We start from the raw sequence: 19,878 nt of genomic DNA on the forward strand, positions 1-19,878 counted from the left end.
GGGTGCACCCCCATCATGCGATGCACCCCATCCCAGCACGGTGTGTACCCCACCGTGGTACTCGCCCCGTCCCTGTGTGTCCTTGGGCATGGCGTGTGCCCCTATACTGTGTGCACCCCCCACATTGTGCACCCCACTTTGCTTACCACCACTCCCCACCCTGCAGGCAACGTGCCCCCCCTTTTTAGCAGCAAATCTTGGGGTGCCACAGACTGGCTGCAGAGTCCAGGGTTTCAAGCTGCCATGCCCCAAAGCGATGCCACCCCTGCCTGCACCCATGGGGCAGCCAGCTGCGCCCCCACCACGCCATTAGGGCTGTTTATTACATCCCCTCCCACGCACGCAGCGCACACATCAGGAGAGACCCCAAAAGGACAAATCTGCCAGGTTTGTTCCAAACGAGACTTTATTAACAAGGCAAGGCGCTGGGGCCTGGCCAGCATAGCCGCGGGAAACCCAGCCTGTGCTCCAGCGAGGACCAGGAGCCTGTCCTCCCATGGGGAACGGCTGCACAGGAGAGCCCTCAAGGAGCTGGGGCCACCACCGAGGCTGGGGGGATCATGGTGACGTCTGCCTCCAGCCACAAATCCCCGAGATTCATTTTCCTCCAGGCTGTCTGGGGAGGCAACACCAGCCAGTGCCCAGGTCCCGATACCCGGCCAGTCCCCAGAGCCCCTCCAAAAGGCACCGCGGTCCCGGGGCACCAAGTGAGGCAACAGCAGCTGGTGAAAGCCAAACCCTCCCAAGGCAAGGTGGGGGTCTCCACTAGAAGAAGAGGGTGTGGAGGCACAGCCAAAGGCAGAAGACAAACATGGACATGATAAGAGCTTTAAAAACATCCTCAAGTCTTTCTCAGCCCTTACTGAGTTTCCCTGCTTGGCACTTCATCCCTTTCAAATTAAAACAGAAGACCTGCAAGAAGGCACAACCCAGCACAGCTGCTCCTGCGTGCAGAACCCAAGGCTAAGGCAGAGCTGGGGCTGTCTCCAGCCTCGAGGGACAAGCCGCGATGGCTCCAACCTGGCAGCAGGGTGCCCGGGACCACCTCAGCTGAAGTCCCGGTCCGGCAGCACCAGTGGAGCCACCAACGTCCAGAGGTAGAGCAGGAGCCCAGCCCAGCTGGAGCAGATCTTCACCCACACGGCTGTCCAGGGACTCGTCAGCACCTGCAAGTTCTCATCAGGCCTGAAACAGCAAACAGGCAGGCGGCACCCATCACCACGCTGTGCCAGCAGGGTGGCATCCCCCTGCACGCCCCCAGCACGGCGGGCAGCAACCACACTGTGAAGGGGTGGAGGCTGTGAGCACCGAGCCATGGGTGCAATGCAAAGGGCATGGAGGGGAGAGAGGAGGAGCCCCGTGCCTGTGGCCACACAGCTCCCCACAGCTCGTCCAGGGGATGCGACCCCGGTGCTGCAGCTTACAGCACCCCAGGGCCTGGGTCTCTGCTCCCCGCCATGTCCCAGGGGGTCCCGGGCTGCAGCGGAGGATGCTGCAGCCGCAAGCTGGCAGCTCTACGCTACCTAAAAATAATTAACGGTGATTAGGGTGCACGTTAAGTGGGTTTGCACATGGATGCACCTCAGCGAACAGCTGTGCCCAGGGCAGGAGCTGGGAGGATGCCAGGAGAAGGGGGTGCAGAGGAAGGGGCACAGCCCCTGGCCCCGCCAGAGCTCTGCCCACCTGTACCAGTTGGTGAGCGTCATCATGATGTAGAGGGCAGCCAGGAGAAGGCAGAGGTGGAAGAAGGTGTAGTTGTAGGACACGCCGTCCTGCTCGTTGTCGTAGGCACGGTGCAGCCCGCTCTCCACGGCCGCCTCGCTGCCCGCCCCGGCTGCGCTTTCCTCCGTCAGCATCAGCTTGTTGACCTGCGGGTGGTCCGAGGAGCGGACGCTGCGGGCAGAGGGGCGGCAGGCTCAGGGCTGCCTGCCCGCTGCCTCCTCGGCTGCCCCCCAGCCCGAGCTCAGCCCCCCCATGCCCACCCGCCTCAGGATACCCTGCAGGGCCATCCCTGGGACTGGCACAGCAGTTTTGGGGATGCAGCTTCTGTGGAAACCCTAAAAGCTGTGACCATGACCCTGCAGAGCAGCCAGCCTGTGCCCCTGGGGACCGGGATGGCTTTGCAAGAGGCACTTAGTGTCAAAAACCTCGGACCAGGCTGCAACCTCCCCTCCAGCACTGCCGTTCCCTAAAAGCCACCCGATGCCTCCCTGCTCTGGGCAGGGAGAGGGACGGTGCAGTCCCTGGGGTCACGAGCCAAGTCCTCACCTGATGAAGAGGGTGCAGAGGATGAAGATTATCAGCCCCACGATGCTCGGGGCATCCCACCAGGTTGTCAGCGGCTGGGTGGCTGTTGCCGAGCCAGTGCTGTTCCTCACCAGCAGCGTGGGGTTGCAGGTGTGGGCTACGGGGGGACAGGCAGGGGGTTCAGCACCTTTCCCAGCCCCCAGAGACCCAGGGGGGCAAAGCACCCACCCCAGTGCATGGTCCTGCCCCATGCACCCCCCTCCTGAGCCTGAGGCCACATCCTTCTTACTTGGTACATTGGCCAGGGCGGACCAGGTGACATAGATGGTGTAGAGGGTGATGAGGGATGCCTGCAGCAGCCCCGAGTGTGGCTGAACATCCTGCAAACATAATAGTGGGTGCTCAGGGCTGGCCCCATATACCTGGGGTGGCCCCGCGGTGACACAGCCACTGGCCTCCCAGGTGTTCCCCCCACCGCCTCACCTGGATCTTGGGCAGGATGGACACGGCAGAGACAATGAGGCAGAGGATGAGGTTGATGCTGATGAGGACCTTGCCCTCCGTGCATCCCTCAGGCTTGGTGTAGTAGATGTAGAGCAACACTATGGCCGCAATGGAGGTGGCGTAGAAGATGAAGGTGATGATGCAAAGGGCTGGGGGAGGGAGAAAGCAAAAAGGAAAGATGCTGGAGCAGAGCCCTGAGCCCCCGCCAGCTCAGTGTCACCCACTCCCAGGATGAATTTCACCATCCCTAAACCCTCTGCGGTGCCAGCTGTACCGACCTGCATACCAGCCCTTGGCGTTGCTCTCGCCCGCGTTACGCAGCCACAGCTGGCTCCAGGAGTGGGCGAAGTCGATGAGGAGGACGAGCTGGATGAGGATGAAGAGGAAGGAGCCGACCACACCAAAGTAAAACCAGACTTGAGGGGAAGAGAAAAACCAGCTAATAGCAGGGAAAATGGGAATTGGGCAATAGCGGGGGCACGCAGCAGCAGGGATGCCGACTCCAGCCCTGGGTTTAGAATCATAGAATCACAGAATGGTTTGGGCTGGAGGGGGCTTTCAGAGCCCGTCCAGCCCAACCCCCCTGCAGTGAGCAGGGACAGCTTCAACCAGATCAGGTTGCTCAGAGCCCCGTCCAGCCTGGCCTTGGATGCCTCCAGGGATGGGGCATCTACAGCCTCTTGGGCAACCTGGGCCAGTGTCTCACCACCCTCAATTTAAAAAAACTTTTTCCTTATATCTAGTCTAAATCTAGCCTCCTTTAGTTTAAAACCATCACCCCTTGTCCTGTCACAATACGCCTTGCTAAATGGATTGCCCCGTAACCCTGTGTAATCCTGTGCTGGGGGTTAACCCAGCGATGCAGAGGAGAGCGGAGGCAGCTCCTCACCTGAGGTGAAGGCACCATCGGGGATGTAGAAGGCCCCCACCGTGATCCCCACCAGCGCCAGGAACTTGAAGAACCAGAAGCTGCAGGAGGAGAGAGGAGGCACAGTCTGCAAGCGGGAACCCAGCTGGGCAGAGGGGGGTCTGCCCCCACACCAGCATCCCCCCACCCCAGGGCCGAACGCTCACCCGTTCTGCACGGCGGCGCGCGGGTCCTTGCTGCTGCGCACGCACACCATGAGCGTGGCGAAGAGGAAGAAGAAGGCGGCCATGGCGAAGCCCATGCGGTACACAGCTTTGTGGCCCAGGAAGCTGCCGCAGTCAACGTGGGTCTGGACCCCCAGGACTGACCCACTGCCTTCACAGAAGCCAGGGAGCTGCAAAGGCGACGGGAGGGTGACCATCACCCCAGCACCCTGCACCCACCACGAGCCCTGGTGCAACCAAAGATGGCCCAGCCCACGCCTGCTCCAATGCCACCTGTAAAACACGTGGTTGGCTTGCTCGGGGACAGTGGTGGGGACACAGCGAAAGCCACCCTGCAGCTCAGTAGAAAGCTGCGATGAAACCAGCATTTCCCAAAAAGACTGGCCTGCCTTCGCATTAGCTTGGCTGGCAGGCCTCAGCTCCCTGCATCTGAAGTCCCACCTTCGTGACTTGCAAGTCACTCGGCCAATTTAACCCAAAAATGGGATGTAGGAAACTTTCCTGGGAGACATCTGGGAAAATTAGATAATGCATGAAATTATCCCACTGCATTTTCCCCTCTGTGGAAAACCGTGGTTAATAACACCTTCTCCCAGTGAGATGCTCAGAAAAAAAAAAGGAACAGAAGCAACATCATGCCCTAAAACTTCACTTTCTCATTCAGCCTCACATACCCACCCACCACAAACTAAACCTCTTCCCCAGGGCATCCAAGCCCAACGACCCCCGTGAGTTATTTACCTTGTGCAGCTCCTTCTCCACGCCAGGGATTATCATAATGATGGACACGAGGGTGCCGAGGAAGAGGAAGAAGGTGAAGAGGAGGCGGGAGATGGTGGAGTTCTTGGCCGAGGGGCAGCAGCCGCAGAGCAGGCACGGCGCGGAGCCACAGAGACATGACACCTGCAATGAGAGCATCCCCGTGTCGGAGGGGTCGAAATTGGCCCCAGAACATGTGCCCAGGTCGAACCGTAAGATCTGCCCAGGAATCCACACCGCTGAGCCAGGGGCTTTGCTCCAGGGGCTTTGCTCCAGGGGCATCTCGCCAGCCAGCACCACAACCCACACCCTGCGGGACCTCATGGAAATGGCCCCAAATCCCCCAAAAGAGTTGCTGGAAACCAAAAAGAGCCAAGTTGGCCATAACCAACCAACTTGGAAAATGACACCGAGAGTCCTGCAGACACCTTCATCTTCTTTTTTGCTTCCCAGCAATTGTGTGCAGGAAAAGGCTCCGGTCAAAATGAAGCACTGCCCTGCAGGAGCCTCCTTTCTTTACCAAATAAAATGAGTTTGCAGAATAATTTAAGGCTGCCTTTTCAATCTAATATGGGATGGGGAAAAGACCAATATCAGCATCATGGGGAAACAAGTTCTGCCATCCACCCCCTCCCCAAAGACCATTTTACAGGTGGGGAAACTGAGGCACAGCATCTCTGGTTGTCCATGGTGGGTCTTGGCTTCCCAAATTGTTGTTTATCTTCATTTCAGCAAGGCATTCGGTGCTGTCTCCCATAACTTCTTCATGGACAAGCTAAGGAAGTGTGGGTTGGATGAGTGGACAGTGAGGCGGATGGAGAACTGGCTGAACGGCAGAGCTCAGAGGGTCGTGATCAATGGGGCAGAGTCTGGCTGGAGGCCCGTAACTAGTGGTGTTCCCCAGGGGTCTGTGCTGGGTCCAGCCCTGCTCAACATATTCATCAATGCCCTGGGCAAAGGGACAGAGCATCCCTGCAGCAAGTTCGCTGACGATCCCAAGCCGGGAGGAGCGGCTGGTACGCCGGAGGGCTGTGCTGGCACCCAGCGAGGGCTGGGCAGGCTGGGGAGCTGGGCCCAGGGGAGCCTCAGGGAATTCAACAGGAACCAGTGCAGGGTCCTGCCCCTGGGGAGGAACAGCCCCCCGCACCAGCACAGGCTGGGGGGGACCTGCTGGAGAGCGGCTCTGCTGAGAGGCCCTGGAGGTGCTGGGGGGCAGCGAGGTGACCCTGAGCCAGCACCGGGCCCTTGGGGCCAAGGGGGCCAGCGGTGTCCTGGGGTGCATGGAAAGGAGTGTGGCCAGCAGGGCGAGGGAGGTTCTCCTCCCCCTCTGCTCTGCCCCAGTGAGGCCACATCTGGGGGGCTGCGTCCAGTTCTGGGCCCCCCAGTTCAAGAAGGGCAGGGAACTGCTGGAGAGAGTCCAGCGGAGAGCTACGGAGGTGATCAGGGGCTGGAGCATCTCCCTTGTGAGGAAAGGCTGAGAGACCTGGGTCTGTTCAGCCTGGAGAAGAGAAGGCTGAGGGGGGATCTCATCGATGCTTATCAATATCTGAAGGGCGGGTGTCAGGAGGATGGGGCCGGGCTCTTTTCAGCGGTGCCCAACGCCAGGCCAAGGGGCCACGGGCACAAGCTGGAACACGGGAAGCTCCACCTGAACATGAGGACAAACCCCTTCCCTGTGCGGGTGCCAGAGCAGGGGCACAGGCTGCCCAGAGAGGCTGTGGGGTCCCTTCCCTGGAGACATTCACCCCCCGCCTGGACGCGGCCCTGTGCCCCCTGCTCTGGGGGTGCCTGCTCACGCAGGGGTGGGACGGGGTGAGCTCCAGAGGGTCCTTCCAACCCCCACCATTCTGGGACTCTGTGAAATCCGGCTTGGGCAGCGCTGCCGGGTGCGCCCTCGCCCCAGTGCGCGGTGGTGTGGGTGACATTCGCAGTGAGACCAGGGACATGAGACTCGCGCCACTGCAGAACAGCTGCAGGGGGTTTGTATAGCAGGTTTTAATGGGGCGGGAATGCAGGATACTGCCACAGCCCTGACTGTGGCAGCCCTGATCTGGATGGGGAAGATTTTTAGTCTCTTAATCACCCGCGCCAGCCCTGGGATCTCCCAGCCTGCTGCCACATCCTGAAACTCCTGTTTTCCCAAAAAGAGGCTGAAGTTGGAGAATAAATAGGGCATTTTCAAGCAAGAGAATGGAAGAAGCTTTTTGGGATGGCCTGTCACTCCTGGGGCACTAATCCACTATGTCATGCGAGCAGAAGGTCCCACGTTAAATTTTTGGGGAAAAAAACAGGCGAATAAGGTGTCTCTTCGGTTTGCATTGAAGCTGCTGCACTCTCAGGAATTGTCAGGGCTGGCTGGAGACATAAAACCAACATCAAGGCAAAGCAGGTGGCGATACCCTCCTGGCTGCTGAACCAAGAGCCAATTTTGACCCCATGTAAACAAACAGATGGGCTGAAGTGCTAAATAAAGCCTCAAAGGACCCAAAAGCTAAATTAAAACTACATTCCCAACTCTGCCCCAGCTCCCCATGGTGTGAGCGGCAACAGTGGGGCTCTCGGGGCAGACAGCACAAACAACGTAACAGCAAAATACAGCCCGAGTCCTCTAAAATAGGGGAACTTCAGGGTATTTCCTTTTTTATCAATGCCGCACTGAAGCCATCACAAGCCCACAGCCTCCCCGTCGCACACACCGGCCCAGGGAGCAACAAGAAATCCCCAAGCGGGTGCTGGAAAGCTTCCAGCTACAGAACAACGGGAATTAAATATTTGGAGTTTGTTTAAAATACTACTGCTTCACTTTCCAAATATTTTTCTCTAGTTAAATGCATTCCCAAATCCACTTATTTTAAAATTTACAGAACTGGGTGTTTTTAATTCCCTGTATCAGAGCCAGCTTCTTCCTAGGAAATCCTGTGACCATCCCCAGTCCTCAGCAAACTACTTTCCCTCTATTTACAAGCTAACTTCATCGATTTATTTTGCTTTTCATACTTCATTTCTTCCCTTTGAACAGCTCTTCCCCTCCTGCACTTTAGACACACCAGCCAGCCAGATGCACTTGTAAGCACAAGAAGAGTCCATCTCTCTTCTAGTATTAAGGGTTGCATGTGTTGTGTGTTTATTTTGGCTACGTACTTCCTAATTACACCCAGCAATCAATATTAATTAAATATTGCTCAGTATCAACCCAAATATATATTTCTCATCACTAAAATTTGTGTTAAAAATGGACGTGGCAGAAAAAAAACAGGTGTTGAGCTGCTGGGTGAGAAGGACGTCAAACCCACAGCTCCCTCATCAGGGATGCTCATGAGCAATCGCTTTGATGCCCCCAAACCACTAGAGGTGGCTTTGAATTTCTTTCCTAAATATAAGCACTTCATTATTTGAGGAAAATCACCTCCTTCCTGATCTATTCCTCTTTACCCACACCCTAGTCCCATGTCCCAGCCCCACCAGAGGCTGTGTTGAGCTGAGGGTGCCCACAGGAGCTGAGGCGGGCGAGAGGAGCCCCCGCATCCCATGGGGACCCTCATCACGCCTCTCCAGGAGCTACTCAAGAGACATCACTTTATGTTTCCATCTTGAAAGCATGAAAAAAACGGCCTTCAATTAGAGATTGCTTCCTTTCAAGCTCATTAAATGCACCACTTGCACAAGAATGCACTTAAAATGTGCCAGTGTTACTGTATTTCACCTTCAAATTAAAAAAAAAATAGAGTACAACAACAAAAATCCCTTTTAATGCAGAATTGCTGCGTTATTTGACCTGGCCTAGCAAAGCACCTGGGCACACGCTTAACTTTAAGCTCATCAATGCCTCCAGCTCCTCTCCCTTCAGTGTCAACTGAAATAAAAAGCACCAGTACCAAAATCACTGACGCTGGCCTGGAAAATCGTGAGGTTTGTTGTTGTTTAATTTGGGGTGGGATTTGGGGGCTCAGTCCCACGTCCAAGCATCACCGAAGATGTGCAGGAGGCACGGCCTCGGGTGTCACGTTTTCCCCAGGGTCGGTGTGGGAGGAGGGCGTGAAGGGGTATCCACAGGGCCACGATGGAGCTGGGCTGAAGGGGAACCCTTGCCCCACGCGCAGCCTCCAAACCTTGCGGCTGACCTCGGGGGAAGCTGCAGGTGGATGAGCTGGTTTCTAGTCCGAGGTTTTCGGGAGCCCGCAGCACCCCTGGAGCTTGCACAGGTTTGTTTTCAAGGACGACTCTTACATGGCCAAGCTCCATGGTTGTATTTCAGGTTCTACAGTCTCTTGCAACCACAGGAAGGCAACCGCCGAGGTAACGGGGTACAACAGCCCCGTCCCGCTGACCTGCTCTGTGCAGCAGTAACGCGAGAGTCTCCCTCTAAGCTCCTCCGCAAAGGAAGCAGATCCCTTGGGCCATGTGCTAACCTGACCTGCTGCCTGGGCACCTCTTGAATTCAGGCTTTTTCTTTAAAAAGCAAATAGGTTAAAAGCAAGGAAAATCCTCCCACATTAAGGCAGCGCTGGACACGCTCTGATACACCTTCCGTCAAAGGCTTTCAAAGACGCCTGTAAGTATGAACGTGGCCAACGACCAAACAGCAGGATGGAAAAAAGCCAGCTGAGGGAAGTGGTTGCAGCATGAGAGCAGCAGATTAGCGAGGAAGCATCAGTTTTCAGCCACTGCAGACAGAAGATTAATCTCTCCAGTTTCGCTATCGACTTCCTCATTAAATCCAGCTCACCTGCAGCCCGACTTGCACGTAAGGGCTGCTGTGCTCTCTCCTCTGCCTGGAGGCTGGGCGAGCGTGGCCAGAGCCGGACAAGCACTGTCCACCCAGTCCAACACGGGTAAATGCAACAACACCAACCCAACACCCAACCCAACTACACCAAATCAACAACACCAGCCCAACACCCACCCCAACAACACATCTTCCGCAAGCTGCCTTCACGCCAGCAAGCCCAGGGACACAGAGACTGCGTCAGCCACAAGCAATGTCGAGCAACCGGTCTTTATCTCCCGTTTAACTAATGACCCATCAGGTTAATCAGTACCAAACCCACAGGGTGAGGCACAGGCGTGGGAGGCTGGTGGCTCTCACCTCTGGCAGATGGCTTTGCGTTGGTACTACGAGGCTGACAGTCCCCACGGGGTGCCCAAACCGTGCCAGAGGGCTGCACGAGCGCCCCGGGTTTGCTTTGGCTTGGGCAGGCTTCTGCTGGCAAACACCAAGCCTGCCCCCCCAGGAAGGCAGCTGGAGGTGACCACCCTGCTCACGGCAGCGGTGGCCAGAGTCGGGCAAATCGCTGCAGGCAGAGAAAGGGAAATTTTTCTTGTGCGGTGCAAAGTGTCACTCAGGAGCGGCTTGTAGAGTTTTAACAGTGCTGAAAGATGGCTTGGGAATCATACAGTCAGTAAGGTTGGAAAAGGCCTCTAGGATCATCAAGTCCAACCATCAACCCAACACGACCGTGTCTCCTAAACCATGCCCTCCGGTGCTGCTTTGAGTCAAATGATGCAGGCTGACCAGAAGGAGTTACTTCAGATTTTCTTATTAAAAATTTAAAAAAATACATGCGGGGGTTGTTTGGTTTGGAGAGTGGTTTTTTTTTTTCCTCTGTTGTGGTTTTTCAGTTCAGAATTGAGCTAAAACACCCCTTTAGTCAGCCAGCTCCACTGGATGGAACAGGAGAGCTAAACCTATATAGCAACTCTACCCCGTTACTAGAATAGTTTTTCAGGGAGGAAAAAAAAACAGAATTAGGGCAGAAGCCTCCCCAGCCCTGCTCTGGAATAACTCCCAGCTTTTCCAATACCTGCCCATAAGGAAAAGTATCGGAGGTGTATTACAGATAGAGGCCTTGCAAACCACCCTCCTCCCAGTCTTTTGTTTCTAAAGCTCCTTGTTTGTCAAACCACCAAAATTTTGAGGTCAAGTTGCAAAACTGGCCCCGTTTCCAGGCTGGCAGCTCACGGGCTGGTTTCACAGCCCTGCCTTGGCCCCGTGCCCACAGGTGAGGCAATGCCAGGAAAGGCAATGCCGGCCATGGGCCGCAGCCTGCGTCACCGGGCACGGCACCCCAAACCACACACCCTGCACCCGCCCTGCACCTGCCCTGGGCCATGGCACCCCACACAGAGCCCTGCCACACGCACACCTGCACCCCCCAGCTCCTTCTCTTATTCCCGCCCCCCACTTTGGGGCTCAGCGGTGAGAAGCAGGCAGGACCCCCGGCCCCTCAGCATCATGTGGGTGCTGCGGGGTGTCAGCCCTTGCTTCCCCCAGGCACAGTGGTACCAGGTCCCCCCCACCCCGGTGGCTACCCACGTCCCTCAGGTGCACTGGGGTGCACAGCCCCAGATGCACTCAAACTCCAGGCTCCCCCCAGCCATGACATTCGTGAGCCCCAGAGTTCCCTGGGGTGAACCCTCAGGGTCTCCCCTGGACACCCTGGGGTGCATTGGGATGCCCTGCTCCAGGGATGCCCCGCATCCCTCCAGGCACAGAGGGGTGCATCCCCCCCAGGCATCCCCTGGCTACTCAGGGGTGCATCCCCCGGGGGTCCCCTGCATCCCTCACATACATAGGGGTGCAGGTCCCCGGGGTCCCCTGCATCCCCTCGGGGGTCCCCTGCATCCCTCACATACACAGGGGTGTGCGACCCCAGGGTCCCCTGCATCCCCCCGGGGATCCCCTGCATCCCTCACATACACAGGGGTGCGCGTCCCCAGGGTTCCCTGCATCCCCCCGGGGGTCCCCTGCATCCCCCCCCAGGCACAGAGAGCTGCATCCCCCTGGAACCCCCAGCGTCTCCTGCCCCCACCCACGCCACCCCACCCCACCCCAACCCCGGCTGCAGCGGGCCTGGATCTCCCCTGGGCCCCCCGCGCGTGTACCGGGACGCACCCCTCCGTTGCTCCCAGACCTGCCCTGGACCCTCCTCCGGACCCGCAGCACCAGGGTGTGTGTCGACCCCCCCCACCCCCACCCCCGCCCCCCCCCGGGGCGCCGCCGGGGCGGGCACTCACGCAGCTGAGCAGGGAGCAGACGCCGAGGCAGGCCCCCATGGTGCGGCCGCGGCTGCCGCCGGCTCCCGGCTCCCGCTTCGGGGCTCCCCGGCTCCCCGCCCCCCGCCGCCGCGCGGGCTCCGCCCGGGCCGGCCCCGGGGCGCCGAGCTCGGGGCGCGTCGCTGCCGCCGCGCCTCCCCCGGGCGGCCCCTGCGGGGCGGGGGAGCAGCGCCGGGGCGGGTCCCCCCTGGGTTCCTCCCGGGTACCCCCCGGGTCCTCCCGGGTCCCTCGGTCCCTCCGGGCCGGACTCCCCGGATCCCTCTATCCCCACCCGGGTCCCTCGATACTCCCCGGGTGCTCCCCGGGTCGCTCCCGGGTCCCTCGATAGCCCCCGGGTACCCCCCCGGCTCCCTCCCGGATCCTTCAGTCCCTCCCACGGCTCCCTCCCGACGGCAGGGCAGCCCCTCCACCCCACCCCCACCCCGAGCCCCTGCCGCCCCCGACCGGGGAGGTGGCAGCCCCGGACCCTCCTTCACCGTTTACGGCCGAGGGGACCCCACCGACACCCCGAGCCTGGTCCGGAGAGGAGTGTCTGGGATGCCCCCGGGGCTGGGGAGGATGCCCAGGCCCACACTGCCGGGGCTCTCCCTCGCCTCGAAGCAGCCCGCGGGGAGGGGTCGGCTTCTGTGAAGGCATCTCAGGGTCCCGAGGGGTATTTTGAGTGTGTTTGCTGTGAGCTGGGTCCCTTCGGAAAGGCCGGGTCGGGTCCCCACCACCGCCTGTCCCCAGAGCAGCTGGCAATGCTGTGGGAGCCTGGGGTCATCAGGAGAGAAATTAGTGAAGCCCTGTGATTTTTCACAGATGAATGCTGCTTGGGCAGCCAGATGTGGCCTTGCTGAGAGGGGCGGAGGGGACACATGGGATCAAGCACAGTGGCTGTGCTTGAGGCCCAGGAAGAACAGAGTGTCGGGCTGCTACCCCTGGACATCAAGTCCTACAAGTCCAGCACACCCACCGGCTCCAGCACACCCACCAGCTCCAGTACACCCACCGGCTCCAGCACACCCACCACCTCAGAATCACAAAACCGTAGAATGGTTGAGGTTGGCAGGGACCTCTGGAGCTCACCTGGTCCAACCCGCCTGCTCAAGCAGGACCATCTAGAGCCAGTTGCCCAGGACCGTGTCCAGAGGATATTTGAATATCATCAAGGATGGAGTCTCCACAACCTCCTTGGGCAACCTGTGCCAGTGCTCAGTCACCCTCACAGTAAAAAAAGTGTTTCCTGATGTTCAGCGGGACCCTCCTGTGTGTCATTTTGTGCCCATGGCCGCTGGTCCTGTCACTGGGCACCACTGAGAAGAGCCTGGATCCGTCCTCTTTGAACCCTCCCTTCAGGTCTTTATAGACATTTGATGAGATCCCCCTGAGTCTTCTCTGCTCCAGGCTGAACAGTCCCAGCTCTCTCAGCCTTTCCTCATACCTGAGATGCTCCAGCCCCTTAATCACCTTCGTGGCCCATTGTTGGGCTCTCTCCAGCGTGTCCATGTCTCTCTTGTACTGGGGAGCCCAGAACTGGACACAGCACTCTAGGTGTGGCCTCACCGGTGCTGATCACCTCCACCAACCTGCTGGCAATGCTTTGCCTAATGCAGCTGAGGCCACCATTCGCCATATTTGCAGCAAGGGCACGTTGCTGCCTCATGGTCAGCCTGGTGTCCACCAGGACCCCCGGTCCTTTTCTGCAGAGCTGCCTTTGAGCTGGGCGGCCCCCAGCATGTGCTGGTGCCTGGAATTGTTCTTCCCCAGGAGCAAGACTTTGCCCTTCCCCTTGTTGGTCTTCATGAGGTTCCTGTCAGCCCATTCTCCAGCCTGATTAGGTCCCTCTGGATGGCAGCATGACCTTCTGTTATATCAGCCACCCTTCCCAATTTGGTGTCATCTGCAAACTTGCTGGGCTTGCAATCTGCCCCATCATCCAGATCATAGAATGCTTTGGGTTGGAAGGGACCTTTAGAGGCCATGCAGTCCAACCGCCCTGCAGTCAGCAGGGACATCTTCAACTACATCAGGTTGCTCAGAGCCCCGTCCAACCTGGCCTTGAATGTTCCTAGGGATGGGGCATCGACCACCTCTCTGGGCAACCTGGGCCAGGGTTTCAGATCGTTGGTGAAGATGTTAAACAGGACTGGACCCAGACCAGACCCCTGGGGTACACCACTGATGACTGGCCTCCAAGTCACCATGTGCCACTGGTCACCACACCTGTGCCTGGCTATTCAGCCAGTTTCCAACCCACCTCACTGTCAGCTCATCCATCTGCATCAACAGCTTCCCTACGGGAGGCAGTGTCAAAGGCCTTCCTGAAGTCCAGGTAGACAACACCCACTGCTCTCCCCTCATTTACCAAGCCAGTCTTTTCATTGTAGAAGCCTATTAGGCTTCCCCTTAGGGAAGCCATGCTGACTTCTCATCCTTAACGTGCCTGGAAATGGTTCCCAGTATTAGCTGCTCCATCACCTTCCCAGGGATCGAGGTGAGGCTGATGGGCCCATAGTTCCCTGGGTCCTCCTTGCCCTTCTTGAAGAGACAGGAGTGATATTTGCTTTCCTCCAGCCTTCAGGCTTTTCTCCCAGTCACCATGATCAATCAAATGTTGTTGAGAGTGGCCTCGCAATGACATTAGCCACCTCCCTCAGCACTCGTGGGTGCATCCCAGCAGGGCCCATGGACTTAGTCCAGTTTGCTTAAGTATCCCCTGACCTGATCTTCTTCCACCAAGGGTATGACTTCCTTGCTCCAGCCTTTCCCCATGGCCTCTGGGACCTGGGATTCCTGAAAATAGGTCTTGCAAGAGGCAAAGAAAGCAAAGCTCCTCAGCCCTTCCCATGTCCTGTGGCACCAGGTCTCCCATTTCATGGAGCAATGGACCCATATTTTCCCTAATCTTCCTTTTGTTGCCTATAGCAGCCCTTCTTACTGGCTTTGACAACACACCCACCATCTCCAGCACACCCACCATCTCCAGCACACCCACCTGCCTGAACACACTCCCCCTGCGGGCCCAGACCCTGGGGGAGGGTGGCTGAGGGGATCTGCCCGCACGGAGCCAAGGGTGGGAGCCGGGGCTGGGCAGGCACCAGGTTTCCCTGCTCTGCTTGCCCGGCTGGAGTCTGGCACATCCGCCTGGAGCAGCAAGTGCTGTTCTGCTGCTGGCATGCATAATTCAGGGGCTGAGATAAACTGGGATGTGCAGCCCACTTCCAGACCCTAAATTTAGACAGTGGGGAAAGTATGTGAGTATGCAGCATCAGGCAGGCTTTGGGGGCACAGGGCTGGGGCAGATGGGGAGCCAACACACGCCCCCTGCGTCCTTGAGGAAGAGGAGGGTGTCACACTTCTTGCTCCAGAGGTAAAGCCCCAAGGTTTGGCCTCTGATCAGCAGTTGGCACAAATTTTAAAAAGCTTTTCTAAGCCTCCATGAGCTCCCAAAAGCTGTCAGCTGGTTGCAGTCCTGCAACAGGAGAGGTCAGTGCCTATAAATTGCTCGCTGATCTCAGCTGATCTCAGGTTGCTTTTCCTTTCAGGAGGCAGCTGGGCTGTGTGCTGGGCACCTGCCCGGTCTGGCCGTGTGCGGGCACGGGTCTGGCAGCACCCACGGGACAGGCAGTGGCCTTGGGGACACGATGGGCTGGCTCCAGGTGCAGCCCCCCGGGTGGGAGGTGAGGGCTCTGGCAGCTCCCATCTCTTCCCAGCTGGATATCAGAGCCCGGTGACCCCCACAGCAGGAGTGTCCTTCAATCCCTTTCCTTCCAGGAAGGGCAAATCAGCCAGAGAGGTATTTATCCCCTTGGTCCTGGTCCCCCTGTGCCTTGCAGGGACATGAGCCCTCTGGCACGCCGGGAACAGAAACCCCTTGGTCCTGGTCCCCCTGTGCCTTGCAGGGACATGAGCCCTCTGGCACGCCGGGAACAGAAACCCCACCAGCCCCATGGACCCTGGAGGGACCAGTCCTGCCCACGCTGTCCTCTCGTGCCCTTTGATGATGCCGCCAGATGGCAGTGCCGGTATGAGACTGGTGCACACAGCTGCTGGACGGCGGGGACGGTGGCTGGGCTCGGTCCCTGCCTGCTCCTGGGTGGCCAAGCAGGGCCCTGGTTGCCAGGGGGAGAGGGCTCCCCACCCCTCTCGCATGGGTGTCCCCACGCCTGGTTTTTCCTGATGAGCAGAGGCCACACCGCCGGCACCACCCACAGCATCAGCCCCTCGCCATCCCCTTCTCTGGAGGTGGCTTGTCGGCAGCGAGAGCTGCCCTGGGCTGGGCCGGGACCCAGCAAGGCAGGCAGCAATGTCACAGCTGACAGAGCTGTGACAGTCCCCCACGCACCAAAGCACTGGTTTTACATCACCCTGCACACAGGGGAGATGAGGAATGGGAGATGAGGAATACTGCCAGAGCCCAGGGACGCGCGGCTGCCTCCAGCCCCTGCTGCAACAAAAGCCCCCAGCCTGTATCCCACTGCTCAGCAGGGCTGGAAGCCTCCTTCCCTATTTTATTACCCCTAATAAAATACCTTTTTTCTGCTCCACTTCCCCCTCTGCTCCTTCTCCTGCATCACTCAGCATCCCCAAGGCACAGGGGGACATCTCCTTCCCCCTCTCCCCAGTGCCTGGTTCATTAGGGGTCAGGGTACCATTTTCTGCCCGCCACAGGGGGATTACAGGGCTGCAGTTGGCACCAGACGGGCGGCGAGCGGGGCCAAGCGCAGCTTGCCAGGGATGCACTCCCACCCGGGGACCTGGGGGAAAAACAAATGATCTCATGTGACTGTATCTGGGACAATACCAGCTTAGCCGTGGGCGCAGCCAGAAGGGTTCCTGCTGAGCCCAAGCGATGTTATTCATGGATAAACTTACATTACAGTAATTAATAATAATTAATAATCGAGTCTGTATTTTGAAAACCAGTTAAACCCATCAAGTACCTTTCCTCCAGAGCATTGTCTAATGCAGGCATGGTGTAAGGTGCATTTTTGGGGTGCTGATTTTGGGTTTGACAAACCCTTGGTCCCTGGGGTTATCCCACCTCCGGCACCCCAGGGGCTGGCCCCACTGCTGGATGTGGCTTTTAGGGCACCCAGGACCCTTCCCCTTGGCCACCAGCTGCCAGCAAGCACATCACAGCCTTGTGTTTTGGGTGCTTTGGGGTACTGCACCAAGACCTCAGGGTGCTGCTCATCCACGCTGGGAGGTGTGGGGGATCCCCCTGCCCTTCCCATGCTCCAAGGGAGGCCAGGCAAGGAGGCCAGGAATGAAGCTACCCCTGTTCGCTGCCAGCAGTATATTTTCTCAGCTGTGCTGCCTCTCTCGGGGTTTCCAGCCCCCAGACGAGAAGGGGAACAGGCACAAAGTCAGTCTGGGATGGGAAGGACAAATACAAATGTCCTGAGATTGAAGCATCTTCCTCCCCCTTGTCTAAGGATGCCTTCAAGTCGGGGAATTAGTTTTCTGCTAAGCTCTTCCGTAATAAACAGAGACACAGGAGGACTAGCAATGGGCGATTACTCGGCCTTTAATTACGGAGACGGGCAGGGTGTTCAGGGTCACAGGAGTGGGAATCAGACCCAGTGGAAATGAAGGGGATGATTTTCAGGAGGACCACTGCAGGCACCTGCAGAACCTTCTGTGCTTGAGCTTCTACTTTGTCCCTTTTGTTCACCAGGACCCTCCCGTCCTGCAACACCGCAGGCTTAGCAGCCAAATGCATCTCAAATGCGTCAGCCCTTGAGACCAGCCCACCAGAGGAGTCTGGTAGAGACCAAGAAAAACCTCTGAATCTAGTGATGGGCATCCCACCTGCTGGCATTGCTTCTGAGAAACCCACTGAGCATGGAGATTTGCATTTGGGACCCTCTTCAAGGACCTTGGCCAGTTTGAGATGTCTTAAAGGCCAATAGGACGATGCAGAGCTGGCATGGCTGGTGGTTTCCATAACGGGCTGTCACCAAACCTATCACTTGTCATCCAACAGGCCGGGGTCTTCTCCCCAAAGCCTTTCCCAACCAGAAGAGCAAAGGGCTGTGAGTCCAAGAAATGCTGCCACCTCTGTCCTTGACGTGTGATTTAGCCTGGGCTTGCAGACACCGCAACTGGCTGGAAAAGCTTCGGCATTTCCCTGCTGAGCTTGGACAGATGCTGTTTGTCTTTCCCGTGGCGGTGGCCAGATGCCTGGCTGGTGATGGATGGGAGTGCTGCACAGGAGTTTCTGCGCTGTCACAACTGCTGGGTCTCTCATGGGGTGGAAAATCTGGGGAGGAGATGACTCCACTGAGAGCTGAATGTCCTCCCCAAGGTAATAGGTAGGATGTGAGTCAACAGAGATGGCAGGGGGAGGAAGAAGGTGTCCTTGGTCCACCTGGCAGGAGAACCTGGTTCTTCTTTCATTCCCAGCCTGCAGCCTCCACGCTGCTGGGTGCTACTGCTTTGCCCCTCGCCCCAGATCTGGGTTTCAACCCCCCAGTTTGCTTCCCCAGCACCCAAAGGCTCCAGCCTTCCTCCAAACTCCAGACTGAGCCTCCCTGAGCCCCTCAGCTGTGTTTCCCAAAAACCCCTGGGTGTCAGGGTGTCCCCAGTGCCACCTGGGCATCCCCGCCAGGGCAATGCCAAGGGGATGCCAGTGGAAAGCTGTGTATGGCACAGGCGGTTTTCAAGCCTGCTCATTTTCAGCCTTAACGATTCTTCCTTTTGGAGAAATGGCTAATGAGCCGTGGGGATCCAATTATATTTCTCCAGTCAGCCCTTTGCCTCATTCTTTGCCGTTTAAAACAAAAAAAAAAAAAAAAAAAAAAAGAAAAAAAGAAAAAAAACACACAAGCACCGGCACAGAGACAATTAGATCAGTGTCTCCTTAATGAGTTTATGGCTCTGGCAGAAATATCTGTCTTTGACAGGAGAGGCAGAAACCAAGGTGCACCCATTGGTGAGCACACCATGGAATGGGAGCCATGTTCCCCCTTTGCAGACCCTTGTCAGGGCGCAGGTGAGTCCACAGGGTGCTTCATCAGGTTTTGGGTTTGCTTTCTGCACTGGGTGCTTTGCCCAACACCCACGTGCATCCCCAGAGGCACACGGCTTTTTTTATTAAGCACAGCGGCAAGCTGGGGTTTTATGCCATGTTTCTGTAGGATCAGGGATGCTAACAAAGTCCAGATGCTCTCCAGCATTAAATATTCCAACCTGGGTGGAAGGACCCCAGAAAACCCCAGGGTGGGAGAGGAACGGGGCCGCCAAGGCAGGGAGAAGCAATGAGATGCCGTTGGGAGCATCGAAGCAGTGGTGACGCTCACCTGGATGGGGATGAGACACCATGGGGTGAAAGATGCCACCAGTGAGGACCTTGTCGTCCCCCCGAGCGCTGGCAGACCCCACGCCCCAGCTGAGGCTGCGGCAGCACTGCCGAGCCCCACGTGGCCCTGCCGAGCAGATTTTGCTTAGCTGCCTGGGCTATATTTAGCTGCCTGTAAAAGGGGTTAGCGAGCAGCGCTGGAGCCAGCGGCACAGCTAAGAATGTCAACGTAAGAGCAGCCAGGGATAAAAAAAGCCCAACCCGGGCACTGGGAGCTTTGCACAAATCCCTCTCACTGCTGGAGGAAGAGGCAGCAAGCAGGCAGGGCTGCCAGCAGCACCCGCATCCCCTCTGGGCGGTACCACCGGGTGATGCCTACTTAATGTCCCCCCACCGATTTGCCTACAGTGATTTGGGGCTGATTTGGCTGGTTTGCAGCATCCTGGTGTTCAGCCGAATGGCAAGGGTCTGCTGGGGGAAAAATGGGCCTGAAACCTGGTGGTTTGGGTTAAATCCCAGGGCTTTTGGGGCCAGCATCCCCATCCACAGGCTGGGGACAGTGGCAGGCAGGAGGGACAGCCTGCTCCCCCAAGCCAGGAGGTGTTTGTGAGGCACCCTGCACCCCCATCCAGGCATCTGGAAGTTACTGGAGCATGAAATGGATTTGAGCTTTTATTTTTTGCCCAAGTAGACATCTTTTTGGGATGCTTCCTTTATGCTCAGTTAACTTGAACACACCTTTCTTCCAAAGGCTCGTCTTGCTGCCCCGATCTGGTCTCTTAAAACAAAAACTGGACAAATCCCACCACGTCCCAGCTATTCCCAAACCCTCCTGTGTTGCTCGGAGCTCTTCTGCACCGCCCTGGCCTTGCCTGGGCTCACCTCCTGCTCGTGCAAACCGGGCTGCTGCCCAGAAACTCCAGATTTAAGCCAATATA

At 57.6% G+C, this 19,878-nt stretch overlaps 1 protein-coding gene across 1 annotated transcript; it reads right to left on the reverse strand.

Moving 5' to 3' along the window:
• Window positions 1–388: 388 nt before the first annotated feature.
• SERINC2 (serine incorporator 2) lies at window positions 389–11,745 on the reverse strand. Its single transcript, XM_075114721.1, has 10 exons — window positions 11,617–11,745; window positions 4,585–4,746; window positions 3,826–4,013; window positions 3,641–3,720; window positions 3,030–3,167; window positions 2,731–2,900; window positions 2,537–2,627; window positions 2,269–2,404; window positions 1,684–1,893; window positions 389–1,185 (listed from the first exon to the last, which is right to left on the reverse strand). The coding sequence occupies exons 1-10, from the start codon at window positions 11,653–11,655 to the stop codon at window positions 1,047–1,049; spliced, it is 1,353 nt and encodes a 450-aa protein (XP_074970822.1). The 5' UTR covers window positions 11,656–11,745; the 3' UTR covers window positions 389–1,046.
• Between the last annotated feature and the right edge of the window lie 8,133 nt (window positions 11,746–19,878).

Source organism: Phalacrocorax aristotelis, chromosome 20 (genome assembly GCF_949628215.1).
Source record: "Phalacrocorax aristotelis chromosome 20, bGulAri2.1, whole genome shotgun sequence".
Classification (NCBI taxonomy): domain Eukaryota; kingdom Metazoa; phylum Chordata; class Aves; order Suliformes; family Phalacrocoracidae; genus Phalacrocorax; species Phalacrocorax aristotelis.